We start from the raw sequence: 11,914 nt of genomic DNA, 5'->3' as shown, positions 1-11,914 counted from the left end.
GTTAGATAGAGCTCTAGGGGCTAGTGGAATCAAGGGATATGGGGAGAAGGCAGGCACGGGTTATTGATTGGGTACGATCAGCCATGATCACAATGAATAGCGGTGTTGGATCGAAGGGCCGAAGGGCCTCCTCCTGCACCTATTTTCTATGTTTCTAACTCAGCTAACTATCCTCGCCTATCCATTCTAATGAAACACCGGGTTTACAATGCGCCCCCCTCTACATTATTACAGACACACAATGCAAGCTGCCGCTCTGACAGATAATATTACAATAACAAAGAACTGCAGGTGCTGGTTTACAAAGGAAAGGCACAAAGTGTTGGAGTAACTCAGCGGGTCAGGCAGCATTTCTGGGGAGCATGGATAGGTCACGTTCCGGGTCGGGACCCTTCTTCAGACTGGTTCAGAATATTTGTGTAAGAAGGAACTGTAGATGCTGGTTTAAACCGAAGATGGACACAGAAAGCTGCAGTAACTCAGCGCATCAGGCAGCATCTCCGGAGAACATGGATAGGTGACGCCTCGGGTCGAGACCCTTCTTCAGTCTGAAGATGGGTCTCGACCCGAAACGTCATCTATTCCTTTTCTCCAGAGATGCTGCCTCACCTGCTGAGTTACTCCAGCATTTTGTGTCCATCTTCCGTGCTTCAGAATATTTGCAGGATATAAATTAGCCTTCTCAAACCAAAATTAGGTTTTGCTATCGTTTACAATCGCGGGCCCACATTATAATTTCTCGGAGGGAACGGGCACAGTGAGGTGTTGGTTTATTGTAGCGCTGCCGAGACCACAGACTTCCTGCCATGTCAATACACGCTAATATTGTTACAGCTCCACTATTTTAATCTTGATAAATAGAAGCGGTTGCCTTTCTCCCGGTTACTCTGCTACTCCCGATTTGCTGTAAGCGTCCTCTGTGCCAACACACGGCGGCTGAAGAAAGCCCCCGACCCCGAAACATCACTAATAATAATAATAATAATAATAATAATAATAATAATAATAATAATAATAATAATAATAATAATATACTTTATTGTCATTGTAAATACATACAACGAAATTTCAGGCGTTCTCCTGAAACGTATCCATGTTCTCCAGTGATGCTGCCTGGCCTGCTGAGTTACTCCGGCACTTTGTGTCCTTTTGTGTATCAACTAGCTTCTGCGGTTATTTGTTTCCACATATAGTTGGGTGCGATTAACCACGGACGGAGTTACAGGCGACAGTTTCGCACTTGATGTTATTCAACAAAACTGATGAAATTAAGGGGACTGGGAGGCTGCTGTAGCTTTGAGGTCGTCTCGGGGTTTAGCGAGTCGCCTAAGAGTTGGCAGCGGGGCCACTACTGTTTCACCCTTTCTTTCCCTTCATTGTCTCCCCCCCCCCCTTTTCTCCCCTTCATTCTCGGTTCCCTCCTCTCTCTTCTCCATCTCCCTGCCTCTCATCCTCTCGTCCTCCCCCCCCCTCTCTCTTTCTCTCTGTCTCAATCGGTAACTGACTCACTGACTGAAGGACTCCAAGTACCAGCGGAAGATTCGCCCCCCCTCCGCCCAACTTTCCGCCTTTGAAGCCGACACAGAGCCCACGTGGTGCCCTGACGATGAAGTGTCCTGCACCGCCTCACGCCGCTGGGTTTATATAAAGGGAAGGCGGACGGCTGCTCAGGCGAAGGGCTTGCTCTCTTATCTTGTGTTTGTGCTCGGCTCAGCTGCTCCCTGGCGCTCGCTGTCCCCCTCTTCAGCTCCGACTCTGCCTGTCCTGTGCTCACACTCCAAGCCCACCTTTCCGCCGGAGACTGCCCGCCCGCCCGCCAGCTTTGCAGGTAAAGCCGCCGACGATGCACGGGGCTAAGTCGCCTTGCGAGTCCAAGGCGCCGCCGCTGTGATTGATGCTGAAGTTACAAGGGGTGCATGGGTCGGTGAGGGCTGCGATGGCGGGGCCGGTAGTCACCCCGTGTAATTGGAGCTGCAACGACACCACTCCCCACGATGTCCACTCCTACTCGGTGCAGGCGGCCGTCACCCTGACCTCGGTGGTCGCCTTCATCATCATGGCCACCATCTTCGGCAACGTGCTGGTCGTGATCGCCGTGTTCACCAGCAGAGGACTGAGGGCTCCGCAGAACCTCTTCCTGGTGTCGCTGGCATCCGCCGACATCCTGGTCGCCACTCTGGTCATGCCTTTCTCTCTGGCCAAGGAGCTGATGGATTTCTGGTACTTTGGCAGAGTTTGGTGCGAGATCTACTTGGCCTTGGACGTGTTGTTCTGCACCTCGTCTATCGTGCACCTGTGCGCCATCAGCCTGGACAGATACTGGTCCATCACCCAAGCCATCGAGTACAACCTGAAGCGCACCCCCAGGAGGATCAAATGCATCATCGTCACGGTGTGGGTGATCGCCGCCGTCATCTCCTTCCCCCCGCTTATCTCCATCGGCAAGGAGACAGGCCTCCGGGACAACCCCCAGTGTGAGATCAACGACGATGAATGGTACATCATCTCCTCATGCATCGGTTCCTTCTTCGCCCCTTGCGTTATCATGATCCTGGTGTACGTGAGGATCTACCAGATCGCCAAGTCGAGGACCAGGCAGAAACAGCCCGGCAAGAACGCCGGGCACAACGGGCTCCGTCCCTCACCCTCGCCCAACGGCGACAGGAGGAACGGCACCAGCAGAGCGTGTCCCAGCCAAGCGGCAGAAGCCAACGGGCTGGAACACGATGAATCCTCGTCCTCCGACCACCACTGCCCAGCCAAGTCCAAGCTGGAGGTCCGGCCCAAGGCTACGGGAGTGACGCAGACGGTGCAGGGCAAGGTGGTGAGCGGCCTGCACAAGCCGGAGGACGGTAGTATCCCTAAGGCGGGCCGCTGGAAGGGAAGACACAACCGCGAGAAGAGGTTCACCTTCGTGCTGTCCGTGGTGATCGGGGTGTTCGTCATGTGCTGGTTCCCTTTCTTCTTTACCTACTCCCTCACCGCCATCTGCCCCGACAGCTGCCGCCCGCCCAAGACACTCTTCAAATTCTTCTTCTGGTTTGGGTACTGTAACAGTTCCCTCAACCCGCTCATCTACACCATCTTCAACCACGACTTCAGGAAGGCTTTCAAAAAGATCTTGTGCAGGACAAGGAAGGCGCAGAAAGTCTGAAGTGAAGCGGAGATTGCGGGTCTTATTTTTTGCACCCTGCCTCCCACGTTTAACTTTGTATATTTATGAATGCAAGGAATAAAAAGGAATGTTGTTTTTTTTTGTTATTTTTGCATTAAAGTCTCTATCATCCCAGTGGGTGTTGCTGGGGGTGGGGGGAAGTTCACTGCGTGCGAGACTTGTTTGGCCAGATAGAATTAGACAAGTGATCTCGGAGCTCCGGCCAAGCTTGGGAATTGGATTATCTGTAAATGTCACCCCCGTTTTCTCCCTTCTGAACCCATCCTTCTCAGCTTCACTGTTTCCCTTGTCGCAAGGTGACTCAGGACAGCCAGTCACTCTGGCGATAGGAAACAGAATCGACGCTTTAATTCGCCGAACTTTTGCTATCAAAATTGCTATCAATGTAAAAGCCGTAGCGAGGACTTCTGATTACAGGCTTATATGCACAAGATAAGCCAACTTGTTGGTTACTGTTGGTTAAAAAATACCTCGCCGTCTAAAAATGCATCCGCGTCCGCTTTAGACGATCAACAAACTTTATCCATTTAGCGGTAGATTCTGACAAATTCTGCTTAAAACCTGGCCAATATTTTATCCCCTGCAAAGTCCCGACCAGAAGCGGCGGTGTCGCATTGATTGTTTTTGGCGACTTGTCCGATTCAAACACGCACAAGACGATAGTTATTTGGAAATCGAACAGCGTTAATGCTTATATCATCATTAGTCACCAGACTAGCTTGATCGACCTCGCGCCTCTAACCATTGGCACCTCAGAGGGAAATGGTGTTATCGGTTGGACCCCGTCGCAAAAGGAGCTGTGAGACTAAGTGGTTTCGCGAGGCTGGCTTCATGGAGTGTTTCACAGCCGGAAGAGGGAGGGTGTTCAAAGATCTGCAACCAGAGAGCACAATTGTAAAACCCAGGTGTTCATTTAACAGCTGATGATGTGATTTAATCTTGCTCTTATATGGAATTAAACCAACTGGTTAAGTCTAACGTGTTTTGTCACCCATGCTATGAAATAACTGAATTAAGACATTGTGCGTTGGAAGGAACTGCAGATACGAGTTTATTCCGAAGATAGACACAAAATGCTGAAGATATCCAAGTTCTGGGTCTTTTCTCACATCCAGCGTCACCCCCCCCCCCCCCCCCCTCCCCACACTCTATCTTTCAATCTGAAAAAGGGTTCCAACCCAAAACATGACCTATTCCCTTTCTCCAGAGATGCTGCCTGACCTGCTAAGTTACTCCAGCATTTTGTGTCTATCTTTGAATTTGGACACTGCCCTGCTTTGAGAGATCAATGTTGAACATTTTGTTGTGTTGGAAGGAACTGCAGATGCTGATTTACACCGAAGATAGACACAAAATCCTGGTGTAACTCAACGGTTCAGGCGGCATCGCTGAAGAAAAGGAACAAGTGACTTGACAGGTCAAGACCCTTCTTCAGACTGAGAATCTGAAGAAGGGTCTTGACACAAAATGTCACTATTCCTTTTCTCCAGAAATGCTGCCTGCCTCGCTGAGTTACTCCAACATTTTGTATCTATCTTGGTTGCAAATGTAGTTACGTCCCTCTATGTCTTTCATTCTGACATTTTGTTGTGACCTGCGAAATAAGAATTGAGTTCAACCCTGCCTTTCATCTGAGATTAACAAACAAGTTTACATTTTCTCAAGTCTCCCTCACACACAGACAGATAGGTCTGAACATTTGTAGGTCTGCTGGTGGAATGGACAGCTAGTCAAGATGCTAGAGTGAATACAGTCTTGAGGAGGATTTGCAGGCCAGGCAGGAAGGTGACAGGGGAGGTGCTGAGGACTTGGGGATGGCCTTGCCTGTGACACCAGTACCTTGAACGACTGAAGACGTATAATGTGGCTAAAGATGGAAAAATGTGATGATGAATCGGAGTGGTGATGAGAATTAACCTTGTAACAGAGGGTAGAAATGTCCACATGTTTAGAAACTAACTGCAGATGCTGGTTTATGCTGGAGATAGAAACAAAGTATGTCATAAGAAGGGTCCAGACCCGAAACGTCACCCTGCATGACCTGCTGACCTGCCTGAGTGCTAACTCCAGTCCTTTGTGTCCACGTGTATAGTTTAGTTTAGTTTAGACATTCAGCATGGAACAGGCCCTTTGTCCATGCCAACCCATGGTAATTCATATATTAGTTCTATCCTACATAAGGGGGAAAATTTACAGTAGCCAATTAACCTACAAACCTGCACGTCTTTTGAGTGTGGGAGGAAATTAGAGCACCTGGAGGAAACCCATGCAGTCCCATGGAGAATGTGCAAACTCCGTATAGACACACACAGTCACAGGGAGAATGTACAAATTCCGTACAGACAGCACCCATAGTTGGGATCAAACTCTGGTTTCTTGCACTGTAAGGCAGCAACTCTACTGCTGCACTACTCTGCTGGCCTGTTCCAATGTTCCCAACCTGGCCATTCAGCCCATCAACCTATTAGATCAAGACTGGCCTCTATGACAGACCGTTACCTGATCTTAGTGATGTCCTGCCTATTGATCCATTGACCCTAGCCAGCCTTGAAAGCTACAATAGGCACAACATCCATTGCCTTTGCAGAGAGTTTGAGATTTCTCCCCTACTTTAATGTAAAGAAATTGTTCTGTTTGCTCCCAAGCAGCTATAATATTAAGATTAAAACTGAAAGTGCTGGAGTAACTCTAGGTCAGGCAGCTTTTCTGGACAACATTGACAGACGATGATTTGGGTCGGCACCCTTTTTGTATAGAACTCGCAATGCTGGAGTAGCTCAGTGAGTTAGGCAGCATCTTGTGGGCAACATGGATTGGCGGCGTTTCGGATTGTCCCAGCCTGAAACGTCACCTATCCATGTCCTCCAGAGATTCTGCCTGATCCGCTGAGTTACTCCAGCACTTTGTGTTTTTTAAATGTGTGCGAATTGTACAAAAAAGTAGCTTCAATTTGGAAGCAGTGTTTTAATGCTACATATACAAGTTTAGACTGAGCACTCAAGAGGAGCCCTGTTTGTATTTTGATGCACCGTGTTCTTGAAAGTTTATTCAAGCACTTATTCATTCCAATTCAATTAGTTGTATTATAACCAAAAACACGAGCTACTTGTGAATACCAAGATCCTATCAAAGAGGTGAATTACTATTTTATATATGTGGGGTGATGGCAAATGAAGGAGACCAAATGAAGGATTCCCTGCTGTTACTTAAGCAGAACCAGTGGCAATGTCTGTCTTGTACAGGAAGGAACTGCAGATGGTGGTTTATACCCGAAGACAGACACAAAATGCTGGCGTAACTCAGCGGGACAGGAAGCATCTCTGGAGAGCAGGAATGGGCCCTCCAGAGCTCTATCTAACTCTCTAAGTGTTCTATCTAACTCTCTTTTGAATGAATCCAGTGAATCGACCTTCACTGCCTTCTAAGGCAGAGAATTCCACAAAGTCACAACTCTCTGTGTGAAAAAGCTTTTCCTCATCTCAGTTCTAAATGGCCTACCCCTTATTTTTAAACTGCGGCCCCTAGTTCTGGACTCCCCCAACATCGGGAAAATGTGTCCTGCAACTAGCGTGTCCAATCCCTTAATAATTTTATATGTTTCTATAAGATCCCCTCTCATCCTAAATTCCAGTGAATACAAGCCCAGTCCCTCCATTCTTTCATCATATGACAGTCCCGCCATCCCGGGAATTAACCTCATGAACCTACGCTGCACTCCCTCAATAGCAAGAATATCCTTCCTCAAATTAGGAGATCAAAACTGTACGCAATACTCCAGGGCTCTGTACAACTGCAGAAGTACCTCTTTGCTCCTGTACTCAACTTCTCTCGTTATGTAGGCCAACATGCCATTATGTTTCTTCACTGCCGGTTGTACTTCCATGCTTACTTTCAGTGACTGATGTACAAGGACACCCAGGTCTCGTTGTACTTCCCTTTTCCTAACCTGACACCATTCAAGTTAATTGGCCTCTGTAACTTGTCCCCCGTACGTAGAAGTGGGTGAGAAAGTGGGATAACATAGAACTCATGTGAACGAGTGATTAATGGTCAACATGGACTCTGTGCGCTGAAGGGCCTGTTTCTATACTGTATCTTACAATCAATCAATCAATGCCACCTCTAAGTGGAAGATAAATTGATTTGTTAAAAGAACGTTGTGCCTGACTTACAAATGACGGGTCACACTGTGGTACATTTGATTTAGTTTAACAAGGCTTTGTGATGAGGACCCATGTGACTGAATAAACATAAAAGTGGAGAAACCCCATGCAGTCACAGGGAGAATGTACAAACTCCATACACAGTGCACCAGTATTCGGGATTGAACCCGGGATCTGGCTCTGTAAGGCAGCAACTCTACTGCTGCACTGCTCTGCCACCTTAGATGGGGGAATCTTGGTCGGCGTGGATGTGTTAGCCTGATGGAGGGCCTGTTTTAGATTCCTGAAGCATAAAAGCAGGCCTTTGAGTTAGCATGAAGAAGGGCCTGTTTCTATGTTGTATGACTCTAACAGCAACGATTGATGGTGGCTTTAGTACTTGCGTGGGGTTCCAAAGAGCTGAATACAAAATATCTTGCTTTCTGTGGAGCTGTGGCAAACTCAACAAATTGGATCTAAATTCAGGAGCTATGATTAAGATGTGTGCAAATGTGTGCAAGTAGTTAAACAATTGGCAGTGTAGTGACAATAAGGACAAATGTTGTAGGCTGCACACAGAATCAATAGATTGGTTACATGGGGCAAACAGGTGGCAAGTAGTGTTCATTTCAGAGAAGTGTTTGGTTTTGAGATACAGCACGGAAACAGGCCTGTCAGCCCATTGAGTCCCTACTGACCATCGATTACTTATGTTATCCCTCTTTCTCACCCGCTCCTTACAGACTAGGGGCAAATTACAGAGACCAATTGACTTACAAACCTGCATGTCTTTGGGTTGTGGGAGGGAACTGGAACATCCGGAGAAACCCCATGCAGTCCCAGGGAGAACATGCAACCTCCGCACAGACAGCGCTCAAGGTCAGGATCGAACCGTGTCTGGTGCTATGGCAGCAGCTCTACCAGCTGTGGCACTGTTCCACCCACTTGAACGAAGGGAATGCACTTGGGAAAAGTGAGCAAACCAATAGTCAGATGTGTAGGAAGGAACTGCAGTTGCTGGTTTAAATCGGATAGATGCAAAATGCTGGAGTAACTCAGTGGGACAAGCAGCATCTCTGGAGAGAAGGAATGGGTGATGTCTCAGACTGATGTCAGGGGAGAATGAGGTACATAGATAAGGAAGTGTAAGGTGTGAAAACAGGACAAAGGGAATGAGATCAAGGAAAATGTAGATCATTGTTGGGAGGAGGTAACAACAAAGCAGAGATAAAATGTAGTCGGAGACAGTCTGTGTGTGAATGTGTGTGAGTGATTGGTGGTGGTCGGAGGGGCCGTAGGCGCAGATTGGCAGCCACGCTTCCGTCAGTCTGCCCCAGGGCAGCTGTGGCTACAGAAGTAGCTTACCACCACCGAGTGTGACTGAGGAGTGAATGAATAATGCGATGTAAAGCGCCTTGAGTATTAGAAAGGCGCTATATAAATCCCATCCATCATTATTATTATTAGTAAGGCTGGTTGGAGAACTGGGAAGGGGAGGGATGGAGAGAGAGGGAAAGCAAGAGTTACTTGCTGGGGTACAAATAGAGAGAAACGGATCATTGTATTTATAGAAACATGGTGATTATGCAGCACATCCCTGAGGGTAGCAGGATAAATGGTAAAAAAGTGAGAGGAAAACTCTCTTTACCGATACAAAAACAGAGAGGGAATGTGGAACTGTGTAAAACATTAGTTAGGCCACATCAGAGGAAGGGTGTGATTCTGTCTGTGAAGGTGCAGTCAAAAATTCATGATGTAGATGCTAGGCTGTTGATTCGTATTTATGAGAAGAGATTAGTTGGGCTGTGAATGTTTACTTTGCAATGAATGGGTTTAAAGGGCAAAGCATTTATTAGGACAGGTTGATTAGGAAAGCATATTTCACCAGGTAGAGAATTAAAATTGAGATTTGATCCGGTTACTGATTGGGGGTGAAGGGGGAATGGACAAGATTGTTATCACCAAAACAATGGTGAGGATGGGAATTCACACAAAATGCAGTGGAGACTAAAAGCCTTTATCACATTTAAAACATCACCTTTGGGTTGGTTTGCTTTATTGTCATGTGTACCGAGCAACAGTGAAAACCTTTTGTTTGCGTGCTATTCAATCAAACCTGATAATATTATGTTGGAAAACAATCAAACCATGGAACAGGTAGGGTGAAAAGAAAAATATCAGAGTGCAGAATATAGATTTTCAGCAGTTCCAGAACAAAAGGCCCTTGTCAGCAATGAGCTGCTTAACTTAATCTACAGGGCTATCGACAGAAACTGAGAAGTAGAACTGGCATAGATACCAGAGTATAAATAGTGTAGAGACCATAAATACTTTTTGGACTTGCATAGAGTCAATGGGCTGAATGGTCTTTCTTTGTGCTGTAAATTTCAAGCGTAAATCAAAAGATTGCAGCAAAGAGGAGCAGATGTTAGAGGGTGGAGATGAGAGATCAACCATGTTTAGTTTAGTTTAGTGTGATAGATAGCGCGGAAACAGACCCTTCGGCCCAACGAGTTTACGCCGACCAGTAATCGCCACACACTAACACGACCCTACACACTAGTGACAATTTACAATTTTTACCAAAGCCAATTAACCTACAAATCTGTACGTCTTTCGAGTGTAGGAGGAAACCGGAGCACCCGGAGAAAACCCACACAGTCACGGGGAGAACCTACTTTGTGGGTGGCACGGTGGCGCAGCAGTAGAGTTGCTGCCTTACAGCGCTTACAGTGCCAGAGACCCGGGTTCAATCCTGGCTATGGGTGCTGTATGTACAGCGTTTGTATGATCTTCCCGTGACCTGCGTGGGGTTTCTCTGAGAACGTTGGTTTCCTCCCACACTCCAAAGACGCACAGGTTTGTAGGTTAATTGGCTTAGTATAAATGTAAAAATTATCGTGAGTGTAGGATAGTGTTAATTTGCGGGGATCGCTGGTCGGTGCGGACTTGGAGGGCTGAAGGGCCTGTTTCCGCGCTGTATCTCTAAACTAAACTAAACTTTGGCTTTGCTGGGAGATGAAACATTGTGGAAGGTCACTGATCAGAAATAGACTAAGCTGTTTGGCAGGAAAGAGAAGCTGCTTGAAACCAGATTTAACAATAGTTTGGGAGGCATTTTACATAAAGCCCGATGAGGCAAAGAGGCAAGAATGTTTATAGACAGACAATTTTTAACCATTCATCAAATATCCCTATTTGGAACTGTGCACAGTCTTTATCCAGTCTTATTCCAATCTTATTCCAAAAACATATTCTTGCCAACCTTTTATCTGCAGATGGCTGTAACATAGGCTTTTCTTGGTTTTTCAATCATATACTGAAATGGTTTTGCTAATAGATGTGTGCAATGATAATACCATTGTCATTTCTTATGATCTACACAGTGTAGTTTGCCTCTCTAGCAGATGTAACCTGGCCTATTCTATTTCATCCAGATGAATTATTTCTTTCCCTCTTGTCTTATCTTTCCCTGACTAAACGTGTGAGATTTGATTTACAAGCTCTTGAATTATTTGTTAAGGTTTTTTTTTTTTCTGCACTGTGTGTAATAGTCTGTGTGAACAAATATGAAAGATATGTGTGATGTATTCCACAGGAGCTACACGCTACACAGAGACCCCTGATAGGTATCGTAACTGAGGCATGTTGGGCGATGAAAAGATGCTAGAAGCTGGGCGGCTTCGATAGACAATGATTGATGAAAAACACCTGGTAAAATTGGTGTTCCTGTGTATAGTAACCAACAGGAAAGCAGAGTAATGGAGCCAGATCTAAGGTGCCAGCCTCATGTATTTCTTCATTTGTTTGAGGGACGCAACATTCTTCTGTTCTACAATGTTTTCATCAGAGTGTTTTCATTGTAAACTAAAATTTAGTTTAGTTTAGAGATACAGCGTGGAAACAGGCCTTTCGGCCCACCGAGCCCATGCCGGCCAGCGATCACCCAGTATACACAAGAGACAATTTACCGAAGCCAATAAACCCACAAAGCTGTACGTCTTTGGAGTGTGGGAGGAAACCGGAGCATCCGGAGAAAACCCACGTGGTCACAGGGGAAAGGTATAAACTCCATACAGACAGCACCTGTAGTCAGGATCGAACCTGTGTCTCCGGCGCTGTAAAACAGCAACTCTACCGCTGTGTCTATAAGGAACTAAATATTATAATACAGGAAAACTTCCTGCTAATATCAGGAAGGTATAGTGGGAATGTAACTCGGTGTATGCATGTTTTCACCAACCAATAAAGCTCCATTGCCTTGTCCGCTGCTATTATGAGCTAATTGTGGGGATGATATGGGATTATCACGAATAAATGGTTTAAAAAAAATTGTTTGTAGTCCTCGGAATTTTATTTTTGGGCCAAATGTAACTTTCTTCATTTTGGAACAAGTGTCTTTTGAACCTATTGCTTTCCAATGACCTAAGAGGTGGGAAAAATGCAATCCAACATAACAAGATCCTTGGCAGTATGGTGGCGCAGTGGTAGAGTTGCTGCCTTACAGCGCTTGCAGTGCTAGAGACCCGGGTGCGATCCCGACTACGGGTGCTGTCTGTACGGTGTTTGTACGTCTTCCCGTGACCTGCGTGGGTTT

The 11,914-nt window shown here is 46.3% G+C and overlaps 1 protein-coding gene across 1 annotated transcript; it reads left to right on the top strand.

Annotated features, from left to right (window-relative positions):
* Nucleotides 1-1,649: 1,649 nt before the first annotated feature.
* Nucleotides 1,650-4,144, top strand: adra2a (adrenoceptor alpha 2A). The gene has a single exon (XM_033033982.1). The coding sequence runs from the start codon at nucleotides 1,895-1,897 to the stop codon at nucleotides 3,152-3,154; it is 1,260 nt and encodes a 419-aa protein (XP_032889873.1). The 5' UTR covers nucleotides 1,650-1,894; the 3' UTR covers nucleotides 3,155-4,144.
* Nucleotides 4,145-11,914: the final 7,770 nt, after the last annotated feature.

Source organism: Amblyraja radiata, chromosome 15, assembly GCF_010909765.2.
Source record: "Amblyraja radiata isolate CabotCenter1 chromosome 15, sAmbRad1.1.pri, whole genome shotgun sequence".
NCBI classification, from domain to species: domain Eukaryota; kingdom Metazoa; phylum Chordata; class Chondrichthyes; order Rajiformes; family Rajidae; genus Amblyraja; species Amblyraja radiata.
The sequence above is the reverse complement of the archived record's forward strand: the minus strand, read 5'-3'. Positions and strand labels throughout refer to the sequence as shown.